Source organism: Manacus candei, unplaced genomic scaffold (assembly GCF_025592945.1).
Source record: "Manacus candei isolate 608988 ecotype Guabito, Panama unplaced genomic scaffold, ASM2559294v1 h1tg000017l, whole genome shotgun sequence".
Lineage (NCBI taxonomy): Eukaryota > Metazoa > Chordata > Aves > Passeriformes > Pipridae > Manacus > Manacus candei.
In genome coordinates this window covers 20,669,258-20,687,644 of record NW_026138065.1, presented here as the reverse complement: position 1 = coordinate 20,687,644, position 18,387 = coordinate 20,669,258, and the positions used below count along the sequence as shown (strand labels likewise).

General features: G+C 39.6%; 1 protein-coding gene across 5 annotated transcripts in view; it reads right to left on the bottom strand.

The window, feature by feature from the left end:
* Positions 1-18,387, bottom strand: part of RPS6KC1 (ribosomal protein S6 kinase C1) — an 87,532-nt gene that overhangs the window by 49,448 nt on the left and 19,697 nt on the right. For all 5 annotated transcript variants that reach the window (XM_051783940.1, XM_051783941.1, XM_051783943.1 and 2 more), the window contains 2 exons: positions 15,632-15,691; positions 14,442-14,804 (listed from right to left, as the gene is read on the bottom strand). In XM_051783940.1, coding sequence (XP_051639900.1) covers positions 14,442-14,804; positions 15,632-15,691 — 423 coding nt within the window. The remainder of the gene's footprint in view (positions 1-14,441; positions 14,805-15,631; positions 15,692-18,387) is intronic.

Genomic DNA, 18,387 nt, shown 5'->3' with positions numbered 1-18,387 from the left:
AAAAAAAAAAAGTTATGTTTTCCACAAAGAGACAGGTACTAAGTAATCAAAGCACATGACTACTTTGATTCTACCTTTTTGATTTCCTTTGGCTTATCCGTAATGAAACCTACAGACATACATCTTCTAAAAATCCAGTACTATGATCTCAGAGTTCTACAAAAATAACAATTTAAGCCTTGCCATAGACTAAGGTAAATAAAAAGCCTTACCTAATATTTCTGAGATTTGGTATATGTTCCTATGGTAACATAAGTAAGAACTAAAACAAACCACTGATCCAAATGTCATATTAAAAAAGCAGAATCAATTAGGAAAGACAGAATAAGACATTTACAACAAAACAAAAAAGTTATTTTTCCCTCAGGTTTCCAGTATGGACTTTCCTAAGTACAAATTAAGTGTAGAAATCATATTAAAAACCAGAAGGCAACACAAGAGACCCCAAGAACTCTTGCTCACAGCTTTCCAATGCTAGCCATTCCTTGCCTCTTGACTTAGGGTAACACGGGAAGAAAGGAATAAGCACTTGCGCCAATTACTTCACTTCCCAGATGGGAAGTGAATAAAATAACACCACTGTGTTATTTCTAATCTACCCAGACTCTTACAAGAGGTGAGAATCCCCCGATACCACACAAATTCTGTATTCACTCTAAAACTTACAGTTTATATTTAGGCATTCACATCATGAGCAGTATAGTGTTATAACTGACTCAATTTGTGATGACAACGCCCAACCAGTCAACTGCCAGGCACAGATAAAAAGACTGTGAGACGCAATTGTTACAACAGAGACTGAGATTACTATGCTGAAAATAAGATAGAGACAACTGTCCTAGAGGTAGAGACTTCATACAGTCCTGGCAGTCTCTTCCAGCCCTAACGAAGGCCATCCAAGACTTGCAGAAGCACAGCCTTGACTGCAACGGGCTCTGCACTGCCAGGTGCAAGCCAGCACCCCTCAAACTGATGCTCCAACAGGGCAAGGAACCGCAAGATTATCTGCCTAACAGCTACTCAACATGAAAGACAAGGCAAGAAACAGGAGAGGTAATAAATTAAACACACAAATCCTAACCAACAGCAGATAACAGTCAATAAGGAAGGCTGAAACTCCTAAGACACTGATCAACGGGCCATGAAAGGAACATGAGTGTAACCTTGAAGGAGTTTAACCAGCAACTTGGTAATTGATAACGAAAAAATAGGATTATTGTGGGTTATCAAGAATGAGTCTCATAAAAAAGAGCAAGTTTATTATGGAATTTCCAAGGGAGAACTTACTGTGTAAAAGCTTGCATTCAAAACTTACTGTGGGAGGTTCTCAGGGGGCAATTGTGGCAATGTGTAAGACATTGTGAAATTTTTAAGAGCATGACTGAAGGGAGGGTCAAGGTGGATGTGGGGCACAACCATGAGAAAAGAGGTGGAAATTTCATGGGTAAATTGTGCATAAGCAGGCTGCTAGTGAATACGCTAGTCTGACTGAACCCTGTATCTGAGCAGCGCCTGTCTCACCTTCTTAGAAAACTGTTTCTCACTATTCTCTGCATTACTATTACTGTACTCCTTATTCTCTGTGTATAAGATACGCCAACAAACTTCAAGACCGATAAGCAGGCCAGTCAGACACAGTGTCTGAGAGCTAGACCATGGACCTTGGGGAGAGCTACCAGAGAGAGCTGAACAGCAAGTCTTTCCCTGACCAGCAATAGTTCAAAAGACATTGGGTTGTTCACGCTGCCAGTGGTTATGCAGGTGCCTGTAGAGGCCATATCCTTCTGCCTGTGCCAATCCACCTGTGGTGAACCATGTCCATACAGAGCATGTGTGCACACATGCAAGCCCCTCAGCAACTTGCACTCAGCTTCACAGCTGGCAGGACCTGAAGAAGAGATGAGCTGCAGCCATGTATCTCCAGCAGCTCAGGGCAGGAGGACTCGCTCTAATCCTTCAGTCAACCATAGCTGGCTAGCTTGAACCCTGGATGGGTTAAATAGGCAGGTTGTCTCTTCAGTTTTCCCAAAACACTTTCTAGATGGCAGAGAACAATCAAAAATTAAGTACAATATCTCTTCAGAAATTTCATGGAGAGCTCCTCCCTTGTAAGCTATCAGAGCTGCTGTTTTTCCCCTGCCCCAAACAAGAGAAAATGAATCATTGCTTTTGCTTTAAACAAATCTTAGAGTGTGAAGACGGCACAGGCACTTTTTCACTTTATGTTGCCATGACGTGCCACTAGTCATTCTGACCTCATTATAAAATAGAGATTCCCACTTTTTTCATACCATGACTAGAGACTACCCGAACACATGGAACTATCACACAGACTCCATCAAGAATAAGCAGAAGAGACTTCGGATCTACTCCAAATCCTGTGGTAAGTGATCTATTGTAAATCTTACTATGCACCTCACAGCAGGAGGAAAAAGTGCTGTCACCTCCTTGGATAGAGACTCAGAGCCCTGCTCTGCAAAAACCTTCATGTACACTTGGTTTGGGAAGAAGCAGGACAGTCAGAAATTCAGTGCACTTTAGCATTCAATATTACAGATATGTATCGATTTCTCAGTAATTTCTCTCTTTCTAAAGACAGAGGGCACTTTGTACCTAGATTCCACTACATGAGACTGCCAGTCTTGTTCCCATCCAGGATTTAAAAAAAAAAAAAACAAAACATCACTCAACTGTTTGAACTTGAATTTGTCTTTATCAGAAGAGAATAGATACACAGTATTTTTTTATAAGTGTGTGTTGCAATTCCTTAAAACGTGACTAACGTTCTTACTTTCATCTCTGCACATAATGTTAATCCACCATAAAACTTTCTTGTGCCGATCCACTGGTGAGCACCCACATTCTCTCTGACACACAAAGTGGCAGTCGCTCAGGGAAAACAAGACAACAATAAAACAGCAACAATAAACTCTTCGGCCAGTGTTTCCTTCAAGCAGACTGGTAGAAAACTGCTAGGTTAGTGTCTAAGGCTATCATAAAAGTCAAGCTTACTGCTTAATTGTTAGTTATGTGTATTTACTTTGGATGTTTATTGCCTTTTTTCAATGCTTCAGTAATTTTACAGTAATTAACGCAAACAGGCTAGGATGTCCCCTTGGAGCTGTCTTTGTTCTCCCTACTTTCACAAGACATTAATTTCAGTTTTCCTTCTACTTTTCCTTCCTGAGTAATTTGTTAAATAACATTTGCAAACTGTTGCCTCATTAAAATCTTTAGCCATAAAAAGGGTGTGGATTCACTAAACAAGATTTATTCATCAAGTTCTTGCATCTTATTTGTGAATAAGATCATTAACAGTTCAGTCTCTGAATACTTTAACAGGTGAGTGTTTAAGAATTGGATTTATGGAAATAGGATTTTGGCTTTTTATTCTTTGCATTAATTTAACCAAGAAAATGAAAAAGACTACATTCCTATACAAATTCCCATTTAAACAGCCAATATCCCACAAAAATCTGTAAATAAATACAGGATATTAATTTAATAAACAAATAAACGCTACTTTAAAAGCCTCAAACACAGGGAGTAACAATAAAGACCCCATTAAACTCAAAATAATCTTTAGCATTTATGTCAAATTTGAGGTTATAGAACTCTTCACTTAAAACCAAATAAATCACTAAAACAAAGTACTAGAACAAATCCTTATATTTGACAGATGTTAAAGCTGTGATTCAGACTTTATGCATTATTTTTTTAAAATGCAATGTTACATTTTGCCATGGAATAGTGTTTTTAGTTATGCAAAATGTATATTCTCAATAGAATCTATTTTATTTTATAATACATTAGGAATAATAATTTATTTCTAGTTAGGAACTTCTGATTTTAAAATTGCTTGAGCATACTGAGCTCCTATTTCCATTCTGTGGTTAGTCCACAATAATCTAAAGAGGTATCTCTCTAATTACAATTTAAACTTGAAAGGCATTTTTCTTTAAATGGCAGCAAACAGGAAATGTTTAAACTGTGTCAAAGCCTTTGATGAATCTTTACAACTGCTCATAAAAGATCATCCTGCTTAAAATAATATTGATTTTTCATTTATTTTCCTAGATACTAGAAGATTTATGTTTCATCTGATCAGGATCAAAGCTTCTCCCCTCTCCTGATCACTGGGATTAAATCAGCAATGTCATTTTACACATTTAAAAACTACACTGCTAAAGCAAGATATAAAAGTGCAGCAAGGCTGATCATAGAGACCTCAGAATAAAAACCCCCTCAAGATTCCCCGTCTCTCTCTCTCCCTCTGCATTTGCTACGGAGCAGCTGTGCCTCACACAGATTCACATGAATGAAAATATTAAGGCGAGAAACCACCCACTTAGTTTATTTTCCATATGACTTTCCTGTAATTATTTTGTAAACTGTTCACACAACAATATATAAAAACATCTGCAAAAACAGGTAATTAATGTGTCAAGCCAAACTAATGCATTTTTTATGGTGTCCATGCTTCGTCAACTGTAATTATAACTCTTTTTAAGCAAATGATGATGTGTTTGTTGCAATGTGCAAGTGGTTATTTTAGATGCTCTGTTTACTATTACTGCAAACAGAATATAAAAACTCTACAGCTACTTTGTTGCACATATAAGCCTTCATCCACATAAGCACAAGCAGGCTGCTCCCTCATTTTCCAAAGGCTTGGCCTATTTCAAAGAAATAAAAATATCTTAAAATGAAAATTGGCTTTGGAAAGGCTGACCAGGCCACCCACTGACCAAAGTAACAGTAGCCAGGAAATTAGGACAGCAGCCAATAATTTAAAATTTTTCTTCAATTTTTATTTCTAAGGATGGCTCAGGCATGATATATTTACAAAGACAGACATTCCTAACAACATTCAATTTTGAGGGTTGAATAGAGGAAAACCACAAATATCAGAATAATTGTGCCATTGAGTTCATCTGTGACTTGCCTGCTCGTTTGCCCATAGTCCACTGACTTGAATAAAAAAAGACAAAGCAGCAGCATTTCCACAATGTACAGACCAGTAGCATATACTTTTGTTTGCTTTGTGCTCAAAAAGTCTTTACTCACATCTCAGAGCACATCAGAAGAGGACACACCTTTGAGAGATTAATTAACTCAATGTCAAAGTGTTCAGCTCAGTTAACTGTTTATTCATGCATCAAACCTTCCGCAATTCTATCACGTAGGAAAATTACTTACATTCAGATATTAACAGCAAAAAGCTATTGAAAGGGGGCCATATCCAATAAACAAACAAAAAACCAAATAAAGAACACCTGGGCAGTAAAGACCATGGAAAAAAACTGCCCTTTTCCCCAAAATAATCTGGGGTACTAACAGAACACATCTCAGACACGCAGAAGTGCTGTCAAACTTCCTCTGCTCCATAGCTAATCTCCTCCACAGATCCAGGATAAAGTCCTGGGGAAGATATGCCTCTTACAGGACAGTAGCACAGATTACTCTAGTTGCCACTTGCCACTACCATATTAAAAAAAAAAAAAATCAGTAAATCACAGTAATATACAGTAAATCACAGTATGTAGCACCCACACAAGAATTCTAGATACTCCTTCCTTTCTTTGTGCCTGACCACTTCCACATCATCCCCCTTGAGGTGTTAGAGATTCTCTCAGGAAGAGTCAATCTGTCAGGGCAACATAGGTGGTCTCCCTACCTAACCAGTTGTTTGGCCAGGATGGGGTTATTTTCACAGAAAAGGTAAGGCTAAAAAGTTAGCATTACCTGTCCCAATCCTCTGTAACCTCCTCTTCCTGCTTTTCTCTCAGACTTACTAAAAATATATGTGGGCTGCCTTTATTTAAAGAAGATATCAGAAGAGATTTGCTCCAGGAAGGAATGTCCTCTTGCAGAACAAGCTACAAGGAACTTGTGGGAGACTGCCTGTTGTGCTAACCCCAAACTCCATGTTCTTAACAATTTAAACAGTAAAACTTTCTCTAAATACTGAAATCTTCAATGAAACATTTATAATTGCCAAATCTAACAGCTATAATACCATTTTTTATTTTTAAAAGTTTCTTTATCTTCTTCACAGTCTTCCTGCACATATCACCCAGCTGGATTGCTGAATTTTTCAAAGAATTGCTCTCTATAAAAATGCAAGGGAGTAAGCCTTAAAAGATTTATTTCTTCTCACAATGAAAAGAGGTTTAGCAGCACCTTCCTTATTAGTGGGTAGCCCAGCTGTTATTTTTGCCTAATTGGTTCAAGAGGACCTCTGTTCTTCTTAGGGCAAACACTTCTTACATCATGTGAAGCAGACTCCTTTGTCCATAATAGCCAAACAAAAGCTCAGGCACACCATAAATGACAATGCGACTCATAATCCAGCACAGGTTTGTGATGACTTTGGACACAGCTTTATAACCCCAAAATTTATTTCAGGAAGGGGAAGAGCTGCTGATTTTGGAACGAGTCTCCACCAACTTTCACAGGAGAGTGGGTAACCTTTAATTTTCAAACAATTACTTAAGTGAAATGTGGCAGGTGCTGAGGTAGATGGACACTGCAGCATCAAGGGAAGAGCTATAGATTTTAGCAGTAGGTGGGAGTTTGGAAATGTGAAATAAGCCCACTAGCTCATCGCCTCTAGTATGCTATATATTATATTAACAATGAGTTCCTTTGAGGTGGTGGTCAAATTCTGCAGCTGAAAAAAATCCTGTAAATATTAAAAAACAAGACAAAGGTTAAACTCATTACAGTAAAACAGCTCGAGGTGATCTTTTTTCCTCCTTTTTTTTCTTAACATTTTGAGAGAGCCAAAATTTATTAAAATGCAACACACTTATCAGAACCATTTTCTTATTTTTTGAAGATTCAGAACAGTACTGTACTCTATCAACCAAAAAGAAAAGCCACTTAAAAGTTAAACCTTTCATGCTGAAGCACAAATTTGTGACAGTGAGAGAGCACCTACAAATTCTTCTTCCAGCTTTCCAGTGTGCTCATAACTATTATGTCTATATCTTATATACATCGTCTTCACTGCAGGTTGATTAAGACACTTACAGATCTACATTTCCTATGAAGTTACAAGTTCTGCATCTTGTAGAAAACCTGTGGTTACATACCTGTCATGTAAATGTCTAGGTAAACATTTCTAGGTAAACATTGCTCCGGGGAAAAAAAAAAAAGTTGGCATTTATGCCAAAGTTAAGACTACATAGAAGAATGGTGTGGGTGAAATGTGTTTGAGTGGCCAATAAAGCAGGAGTCAGTAACACTCCAGATAATAAGAATTGTAACTTTCCAGAAATGCTAACCAACAAACATCTGCTTATAGAGAAACCCTCATGTTAAATCCACAAGGTGGTGGCAGCTTTTTATGTGCTTGTGTGACTAACTGGAAAAAAAATAAAATGAACAGTCACCCAGCACACATTATTTCAGGGAGGTAAAGCTTAACTTCCCACCTATCTACTAAAACTAGAAGTCTTCAACAGCAAGGTGTTTCACCAAAGTAAGACTTAATATGAGAAATATCCTTGAACATTTTTCTGTTGAACTATGTAAGAAGGGAAAAAAAACCCTGTAAGCATTGCAAGACAGAAGGACAAGCCATGGCATTCTAGAACAGATGAAAAAACACTATGGTGACAGTATCAGCAGGTCCTTCAGCGCAAGCACCACAGGAACAGGAGGAAAGCACTGACAGAGCAAGGAAAGAAGTTGCTCAGGCCACCACCACAGAAGAGGTTTCCAAGTTCTCTGCACTCTTCCTTCTTAACTAAAAGGACAAGTTCAAATATGAATTATAGCCACAAACATTCCTTGCTTCAGAGCAGAGGGAACCCAGGCACAGAGATACCTACAAGTAAGAACAGTTTGAAACATAAAGTATTGCAGGGAGGGAAAAAAGAAAAAGGCGGATGAAAAACCAATTATGAGATTCATAAATCCTGACAGTCTAATAGTTCTCATACTTATGTATTAAATACAATTCATATGTACTTTTATATACTACTATGGGAAATGGTATCTTTCCCTGAGCAATCACAAAAATCTCTAAAACAGAAGAGCCAGCGGCAGGCCTTGTAGAGATCAAACCTATACTAGTTCTTCTATGCAGCTCTGAAGCTAGAGGGGCTATTTTAAGATACTGGTAGAGTAAAGAGAGAAAGAGGACAGGAAAAGAGAAAAGGAGGACGTGAAAAGAGAGAAGCTGCATATACAAGAACTGTTTGGGGGAAGGAATCAGAGCACTGATTATCATACAGCATCATGCCCTTAAACATACCTATGCATTTTTTTCTATTCCAGCTAGTAATTTGCCTTAATTCACCTACACTGTCTGAGGCATTTAATTCTGCAGCCAGGGACTTCAATTTCCTCACCTGAGGACAGAAGTGGCTCTGTAACCCAGATCAGTCTGTTCTGTCTCCACTATGTGCTGGAAGAAGTGTGTCAACCCTACTAGGTCTTCTGATGGGAGGTAGAAACTCCACACAGCAACAGTCAAAAAAAGATTAATGCACTTTGCAGCTAAGTGCTGGCTAACAACAGCTGAGACAAAAGGCTGTGCAGGCAGGAAGAGATGTCTGTCAAAGAGGCCAGGAATAAGCAGCAACCTGGCAAGGTACTCTGCTATGAGGACAGATTCAGAAATCTTGGAAAGGTCAGATGAATACCAAGCCAATGCAGCTAGTTGTGTGCCCCAGAAGACAGAAGAAAACAGATTTCTAAGGCTCATATGGTCACATATTAATTAATTCTTTAACAGTCACATGCTAAGCAACCCCATTCAGAGTCATCTCTGCATCAGACCCTACACATGTTGGCTTATAGGTATTGCTACAGTTCACCTTTACGTTTATTGCAAGGCTCTAAGCTGTGCAGCAGGTATTTAACCTCAGACCTTTATCAGCCTCTTGGTGCAGAGAGGTCTTGCAATTGAAGTGGAACTTTGTCTTAAGTATTTACATAGCTGAATCTGGCTGCATATATACAGTAACCAAATCGAGTCAAACTCTTAAGTGAATGGCCCATATGGGGATCAAACCCACAACCTTGGTGTTATTAGCACCATGCTTCAACCAACTGAGCTAATCTCAGGGTCAGTAATGGATTCTACAAGACTAACCTTGTCTAAAGCTCTGTATGGTCTGCAATGGGCTTGGAAGACAACACAGTTATGCACAGCTCATAGCCCATAATAATATGTGTTTCAGCATCACTGGCAGCACACTGGGATAAGATGGCTCTTTTTTTCACCAACCACAATATTTCCAACATCCATTCCTAATCTAGCTGCTTATCAACACACAAGTCCTCTCACAAACCTTTCTTCTGAAGCAGCAGCTGTGATTTCAAGAAGCACTAGGAGAGAGGGAGCACTTTGTATGGTTGCTTAAAAAGCTGACCCAAATAGTCCTACAGCATCCCCACAGTCCAATAGCAGGAAACAGAGATGGTTTTCAGGCTCCTCAGGTAGGAACCAGGGCAGGAACTTGACTGGTTCCAGCCTCAGTGGAAGTATAAAACTACAACAGCAAATAAGGCAAGCGATGATATACCACAGGAGCACAGAGGTCTGAGATTAGGCAGGGGAGAACTACAGTTCCATCAGTCAACCTGTCACCAATCTTGCCCTGTGAGGTCCAGCACAACGTTCAGGGTTTCCCTGCAGACATCAGCTCACACCCCAGTGCACCTTCTCAAAAAACAGGTCTGTTGTTTCCTTAAAGATGTTGCTCCAGTCAGGCACATCTAGTGGATAGCTCATGAAGTGTCTAAGAGATTGTTACTATCAATGAGAAACACTACTCAGAGAACTTAACGAGTGAAAAGAATTTAAAATAGCTACTGTGTGGTAACAGAAGTTGTCTTCATAAGTGTCATTCAACAAACAAGTAAAGGAAGCCAGAAACACGCTGGTGGAATGCCATGGCTGTTTCCCTTTTCATAAAGTACTGTCTTCTTGGCATTCTGTCAAGCATGCTCCTGTTTGCATCCCTGGCTCCATCACAAGTTCAAATCATAGCCCATCATAATCCCAGTAATTAGACACAAGTTGGTTTGTTTTCAGTATATCCAAAAATATCATCTAGTTGTCCAAAGTATTCCCAGCATTTCATTGTATATGCATTTCTGGGTTAAAAGTCAAAGTCATTTTAGCAAGGTTCCAGTAATTTGTGTAATTTTTGTTCCAGCTCTGTTTACTGGATAAACATTAAAATAGCACAGAGCAGTGAAAAACTGACATTCACAGTCTGCTTTAAAAGGCATTAGCAGCTTATTTAGAAGTTGTAGATACCTAACACAAAACACAGATACCTGGAATACAGTTTGTGGCTGCTGTGACTCAAGAGGAATCACATACTTCATGCAACAAGGTTCATGCTGTCTAAACCAAATAAATATTCGTTCTGCCCAGCCACAGCTGCTACACATGTGAAAACAAACATTCCAAAACTCTGAGAGAGTAAATGGATCATCTCCCTTCGGATGTTAATGAGCAATATGGATGGACCAGCAACGAACATATTCGCTTTCTAAACCACCTGGAAGAGATCCTATACTTTTCTACACGAATTAGACTGACCATATTGTGCAGCATTGTTGCTTCATCAGGTGCCTGAAGGTATTGAAACCTAGCAATAAGCAACAGAATTAATTTTGTGTTTCTCACAGATCCATAATGGATATAACTGAAGAATAGTTGAAGTTGAAAAAGAGGAGCAATTTATATAAATAGGACTCCCTCCTTTATTACAAAAAATTCTTTCCACAATTTCAGCCTCATGATCTGTTTTTGTCCTAATGAAAACTATGCCCTACACCAAAGTCAGGGAAAGCACTACTTTGCATAAAACACAGCTAACTTCCAGCCTAGAAGTTGGTGGCTTGCTATTGATTAGTGCATTTTTTTCCATCACTAGGCCTGAAGCAATGCATTGACCTCAAAGTGCTCTGACATGCTAACAAAACAAAGGAACAGCTGTAATTGTGAGTCAAAGTTTCTATCACCTAGTATACTTGGTATGCTTAAAAAGGCTGAAAATTTGAATTCTAGGCGGTTTCAGCTCCTGGAGAATTGTTTAACCATCCTACACAACCTTTACAGACCTGTCTTCCAAAAGCTCCAAAACTCTGCACACAGCAATGAAAATACATATGTACCTTGCACAGGATAATTAACACTACCATGCTTCTGAGAGCGTGTGCACACAGCTGAAAACAAAGCGAAGATGGTCGTTTCTTTGGTGACACCTGCCTCATCCAGCATTAGTGCCATCAGCTCAGAGAGCTGGAAAGTCATCAGGAACATAACAGGTTCAAGTGTGCTCCAACTGCCTTTTCAGAAGCCACCTACTTCAAAACAAACAACAGAGGTCTATAAATTTGCAGTCAGAAACTTACTCGAACACGATTTTGATGAGGCAGCCTTGAGAAGTAGACTTTGTACCAAGCCTAAAGGAGCTCAATTTTTGGATACATCTCACCAGCTTACAGAGGTATTACATTTCTGAGGTAATGCAGTGTTTCAAACTCCAAGTTCCAAAACCAGAGGATGGGTGATGTTCCTTCACCCACACCACTCCGCGGGCTGGTTGCATTTCCCCGATCCCAATTCTTCCGTGTCAATTCCTATTTCCTTGGTGCCACCACGTGGCAAAAATCTGTATTACCGGTTTCAATGCAAAAAGCCACCTGCAGACCATTCCACAGGCCACACATTCTGCTATGGCTGCACACCGAAAAGCAATGACACTTTACACGGGTCTAAGTATGTATGAACACTCTGTTTCACTTTCAGCTGTTACTAATACTTATTTAGACAAAATAGCTTGAAAATAATCAACGGCAGAAGACCAGAAGCATTGTGTAATAATTGCACCATCCTTATCTCTGAAAGGAGCATGTTATTATCCATATGAAATACATAACCAGGGGTGTTTAAATAACTGATTACATTATGGGTTTGTCGTTTTTTATTGCAACATAAAGTGAATATTCACATATCAATACTAAACGTAGTACCTTCACAAAGTAGCTACATTAAAAAGTTTTGTGTGTCTTTTGAGGTTGTTTTTTTTACTGTCCTCATAGATCCTGAGAAGGCATATATTTTTAGGAAGGCGTTTGAATCAGCCCTGTCATGATAAAGAGGGCATCACTGTCTCCCTGCCAGCTTGCAGAAGCTCCAAGGAGAATAGGACACAAAATGAGCTGGATTTACCCAAATTTAGTGCAAGTGTCCAGCAGAGGATAAACATTCATTTGCTTTCCACCTTCACAGCCATGAAGGGTAACACAGAGAAATGAAAAAGAAGAGCTAACTGCTAGGATCTAGCCTGTGCACAATTATGTTCACAAGGGATAAGATGCCAGTTAAAAAGTAACTTATTGCCAATATTCCCTCTTCTGTGCTTCACAGATGAATGTCAGGGACTGCAAAGGAAAAGTTGCAGGTGCTGCCTACATGTCTCTTCATCCATCAGGAACATCTACATACATGCACAAATACCACTAAATATTTATTAATAACACCTGTACTATTTGAGTGGCATCAAGAAAACAGGGCAGAATATCACACTTTCCTAAGACATCCTGAATTTCTTCCTAGCCTGAAAAGCATGGATACCAGTGAGTGAGAGAAGAGGGTTAACAGTCATCTGAGGAAGCTGGATGAGTGGCTACTCTGCAGCAAAAAAGCAAAAGTTCTTGGAGGAAATTCTGGGAAATGCAAGTAAGAAGCTCAACCCACTCTGGTTTAACATGTTAATATGCATCAGTTGGGCAAGAGACCTATAATACATGCAAGAAAAGCCTTTCACATCTTCAAGGTAAACATATTACCATAACGATTACCAGAGATTCAAAGCCAATCTGTTTAACCACTGCCACAACCCAAGTATGCACAACAGTTACCACAGCAAAAGGGACGTATGATAGCCTGACTTGGGTTCATGCCCTAACAGTTTGAAACTGTTTAATAAAGAAGCTTTTGAAGTTGAAATTTGAAGTGTCGGTTCAAAACTGCATCATGGCAGCCTTGCATCATGGCAGGAAGACAGAACTGATTATGACAAAACAGGATATCCTTCAGAAGACCGTAACAGGTCTATGAAAAAGTACATTGGCAAAGAAAGAATAGCTGGGCTCTCCAACAGAAGGATTGCCAGCACATTCAACATCAAGAATGAAAAGCATTTTGACAACACATGCAAGAAAAGACAGGATGCTATTGAAAAGCCACAACAAGCAGCAAAGCAGCAACCCTACTGACATCACTGAGACTTGAAAAGAAAGAGGTGGATTTACGTTTGCCAAAAAGTGTAAGACACTTTAAGCAAAGGCTATGCACATATCTTGGCCCACACTTCTAGTTCTCATCAGTAACCTGTAAATTATTTTTTGCCAGAACCCATTAAATCAGCTCAGCAGGTAACTTCCATTCCTAGAACTGTTCAGAAGGCCTGGATCACTGCTGTGCATCACACCAAGATGCAGCAAAGGCTTCTGCTTGTGTGTGCTTTGGTACATTAACATTTAAGTTCAGATCTGGAGCAGCATAATGCATCTGTGCTGTGTGCTGTCAAACAAAGCCACAATTCTAATCTTACTCATTTGATCTGTGTGGGACAGAAGCACAATACACAGACCCTGAATTCACTCCAGGAAAGAACAAATATTTTCCTGTGCTTTATAGTCTTAAGCAATTGTTGGACAAAATGCAAATATATGAGGTTATCACTTTAGATTCTCAAGAACTAGAGAAGGAAGGGAAAAAAATTGCTCCCTCACTGACAAGCTACAAGGAGACTACACAGAAACCTGCATGTAGTTGCATCTGTCTGTTAACAACAGCTTTTGCACACATACTAATGTGCCAGTCTTTTAATAAAGAAAAAATCCTGTTCTCCTCTAGTAATGCAGGTATGTAAGTTTGTATGCATCCTTTAGCTAGAAAAGGAGAACAGTTTAGTGGAAAAAACAAGATGCTGTGAGCGAAGAGTAATTCTAATCCTGTTGTGATTAGGAAGCTAACCTGAGTCTGCCTCTCCCCATGCATAAAATGGGGATAATTAATCCTCACTTAACCATGTAAATTAAATAATGTTTCAACAGCGCTGCAAGTGCCACATATTAATTAATGCCTAGGTAATAAAAAGGAAAGAGGCAGGAGCAAAGCACTTCGCTACCTACCTGCAAGTCAAAGGTTGTGTTGCAATTTTAAAAGAGGAGATATTTGGCACTTGCAAGATGAGACCCTAAATTACTATTCAGTCTTAGAGAGAAAGATTTCCCTCTCTTATATGCACACAGCTATCAAGTACATGAAAGCCAAGCACACATCATTCTGCATTTCATATCACCTCTTTGCAACACAGTAAGCTGATGTTAACTAAGGAAATGCCATAAACAAATACACACAGCCAAAGATAAGACAAACATAATGGGAAGATCCATACCTTGAACACCTTCCAGAAGCAGATCAACCCCCTTTCTATAAAAGCTTAAGGCAGTTTCATAATCTTCTTCCTCCTCCTTCTTCAAGGCCAGTTTTATTAACTCGCCTGCTTTCTCCAAGTAATCTTGTTTGCCCGGCTTGGGTTTTAAGCTTCCAGTAAACAAACTATGGCTTTCCCTCTCTCCTTCGGGTTTGCTCCACTCCTGCTCAGGTGCCAGTGTGCTCTGTGCTGGGGGTTCAGAAGTAACGCAAAGGCCAACAGCTCTACTGGGAGAACTTTGGTTGGATGCCATTCCATCATCTAACTCAGCAAGAGAATCTACATCGACTGTCAGAGAGATCAGGTCGCTGTCACTGGAGAAGCCTAAAAGTCAGAAAGGCATCCATTACTTTAGATCTCTCATATACCTTAGGAACCTTCAAAATTCTTTATCCCTTCCAAAGGTTTAGCTTTTTTTTCATTCATGCAGCTTCCTGAGACCGTGCCCAGAAACTCCCTGCCTGTTTAAGACAGCTTTCTGTCTTAAAAAGCTTTTAGTACCTATAGAAACATGCTTTTTAAAATTAACTACAAACTCTGCAGAGCAAGGGGTCTTGAATTTAGTGCTGAGAATGAAGAGACCAACATCTAACACCCAGCTTAAACTTTCAAAGCCAGTTCACCACTGGGCTTCAGAAAATTACAAAACTAACTCTTTCTGTGTGAGTGCTATTAGAAAAGTCAATCAGCAGGAGCCAAATTACTGTTGCAAGAAATCCCAACATACTGTTTAAATCAGCAAGGGGAAGCATCCAAAAACAGTAAATTAGGAGTTTGAATTAACACAGTTAGTGTCAGCTTACGTATCATACAGTACTCTTAACTCCCATCTAACACACACAGCCTTCTTTCATTGCTGACACGTGGTAAAAGGAATTAGGTAACACCTCTTTCACTGAAATCTGAGGTAACACATTTAATTTTACATTTGCTACAAGTCAGTATATCTTTGCTGCAAGCTGACCTTCAGTAACTAAACCACAGGAATTTTGCAAGGTTACTTGGGAATAAAAGGCAACAAAGATATTTTACACACACACCATTTCATTCCATAAGGATTATCATCCACAAAAAGCATTCACTCAATTATGACTTTCAATTAGGCCTACTTAAATTCCACAAATGTAACAGAAACAACTTCTAGATCTCACCTCCACATTCCGATTGGCTCGTAAGTGTCACGTCGTCGAGCCCACTTAAATCCTTCCGAACTGAAAAGAACAAGAACGACAAAAATGTTTCTGACATCCTTTGGTAGAGCAGATTACACGTGCACTTGCCATCAAAATGTAAGAGCACAACCCTCCTACAGGTAAAAGTACATAATATGAACCTGCTTTTTGACTGGCTATCAGAGATACCCATTTGGTAACACACCATTAAAATTGTGACAGTGGTATTAGATTTGCCATTTCTCACTGCTTCCGCAATTTTAAAAACAAAACACGCGTGTTTGCTTGGGGGGGGCAATTCAAACCTACCAACTCACCTAATTTCAACAGCAGTAGGATCATAATCCCTATCTCTCACTGCCCTGATGATTTACAGCTAAGGAGACCTTAAAGAGGAGAGCCTCCAAGGCTGGGATCTACACACCACAGAAAAAAAAAGAAGTCAGCTTTCAGTATCAAGTATGTCGTTCCAGAACAGTACCCTGCATGAGACATACTGAGCTACCCACGAATTTGGCAGTGCCACCTGGATATCAAGTAGCAGTTTGTTTTATCACTTGGCACATGTGCCCACTGAGGCAATAAAACAGGCAACAAGGTCAAGACATTTAGCTATCTGTACACACAGAGAAAGTAAATTCTAAGCTAAAACCTGGTGTCTGTTTTCTCCCGTATTATTGAGTGAAGAGTTTGTCCACATTTCCAGGTAACATGTTCTGATTTATATTCAAAAAGTATGTGGCAGCAGCAAGAAGCTGACTCGAAAGCGACTAACACTTTCTTGTTCATTTTGCAAATGTAGAGTTATAGGGAATTTACAATTTATGGAAGAGGAGTAAGAAGGCACTGTAGAAATACTGCTTTTCTAAAGGCCAGCAGTATCTTTAATATGAGTGAGAGGAAACAGACATGAAGGAGAACAAACTACCAGCCACTCTTTGTCTGATAAGCAAGGGACAGTCACACTTAGGGACCCAAGACTACTTGAGAGGAGGGGACAAGGCACACAGAAGACAATGCTCCTGATCTTCTCATGGAAGGGACATGAAGTGAAGTGTCCATGCAGAGAAGAAAACTGCCTGTGTAGCCCCAAATCTGGTAAGGAAGAAGGAAAACTCCCAACAGAAATGTTGGAGGAAGACAGAGGATACATTAACTAGGGTAATAATAATGGGCCCCTTCACCTGCTCAATTTAGGGACAGCAACAAAACTCGGGTGTGGAGGACTTCGAATTCAATTACACTTAGAGGAATTAAGTGGTGGAAGCAGAGCTGATTGGTGGATAAAGGGTGCAAATAGAGAGCATGAATGGAAAGGCTGGGGTTTGTGGGAAGGTTGTTCTGGCCACCCAGACTAGATGAATTAGCATCCATCCACACAGTAAATTTCACACAGACTCAAGTTCCCTCCCCTACAGGCCACACAAAACTACATTTGCTCTTCTTTTGTAGCCAACCTGACCAAAAGCTGTCCAAACACAGCTAGTATGGCACAGAGCCTGAGCTAATAAACTTTTCTTAAGGTCAGGTTTAGAGCCCAGATCTGGCACCACACAACCACAGTCATGGGGTTTCCAGTCAGCTCATGGAGCGAGAAGGGTCTGAACTGCACAGGCTTACTTCTGGGAAGATAATGTATACATGGTAAAAAAAAGGAGGGGGGTAAAAATAAAAAGAGAAATTAGCTTCCCGATGAAGTGCTCTAAAGAATCTGATAATTGGTATAGAAAGACTTATGGAGAGGAAGTTGGACATTTGAATGTCATCCCATGCACTCAGAGAGGAAGACAAAGCGCTTGTTTTTCAGGAATAACAGATGAGTATAATAAGGCTGAAATTGAACATAAGTTTCTGTTCTTGTCTCTGCCTTATGAAATTTCACCAGGAATCTTAGGAGTAAACACAGTTTCCAAAAATTTTTGGAAAGCCTGGGTAACCTGGCCTCTTGAAAAGGAGATTTTCTTAAAAGTATGAACTGCCAAAACATTTTTACAAGCAAGATAATTGTTGCTTATTTTGGTACAAAAACATTTCTGCTACTGTCAGTTTGCATCTCCTACCATTAATGTGCACACCTGCTACAAAAATAACTTTGTCTGAAAAGAACAGATAAAAGAGAGAAAACACGACCCACCCTTAAAAGCAAACAGCAGCACCTGTTGGGAACTGGGTCTGATACTTCTCAGTACAACAGCCTGAAGGAGCAGTGCCCACGTGGAGGCCCTTGAACGCTCACAAAACATAGCACAGTGAACCAGTCACAGTTAACTACCATAATCAGACTGGGGAAAAAATCAGACGAAGGCAGGAAGCCCTGAGGAGAGGTAGGGAGGAGACTCAAGGCAGAGTATTGCCACTGCCACCACTGCCATCTAGAGGCCTTAAAGACAGATGTTTCCTTCTGTCCCCGGCTCTCCCCCCCCCCCTCCAAAATCTGGTTTCAAACATAAGAAGAAATGAGCTGGACGACACATAGGTTTTTAGAAAATATAACTCCACAAAAGTCTCATTCAGCATCTTGAAGTCCTGTGCTCATGGTCGTTGCAAGTATCCCGTAAAAGCACTCCAGCAGATTCAGAAAGGTATCAAAGAATTTTTCTACTTTACAGCATTTTTTCTTTTCAGTATTTAATCTCACATAAAGGAAGTGATTTTCTTCTTCTAAAAATGATGCCCTTGTGAATAAAGAATAGAAACATTCACATTAAGCACTTATAGAAGCACTTTTTCTTTTA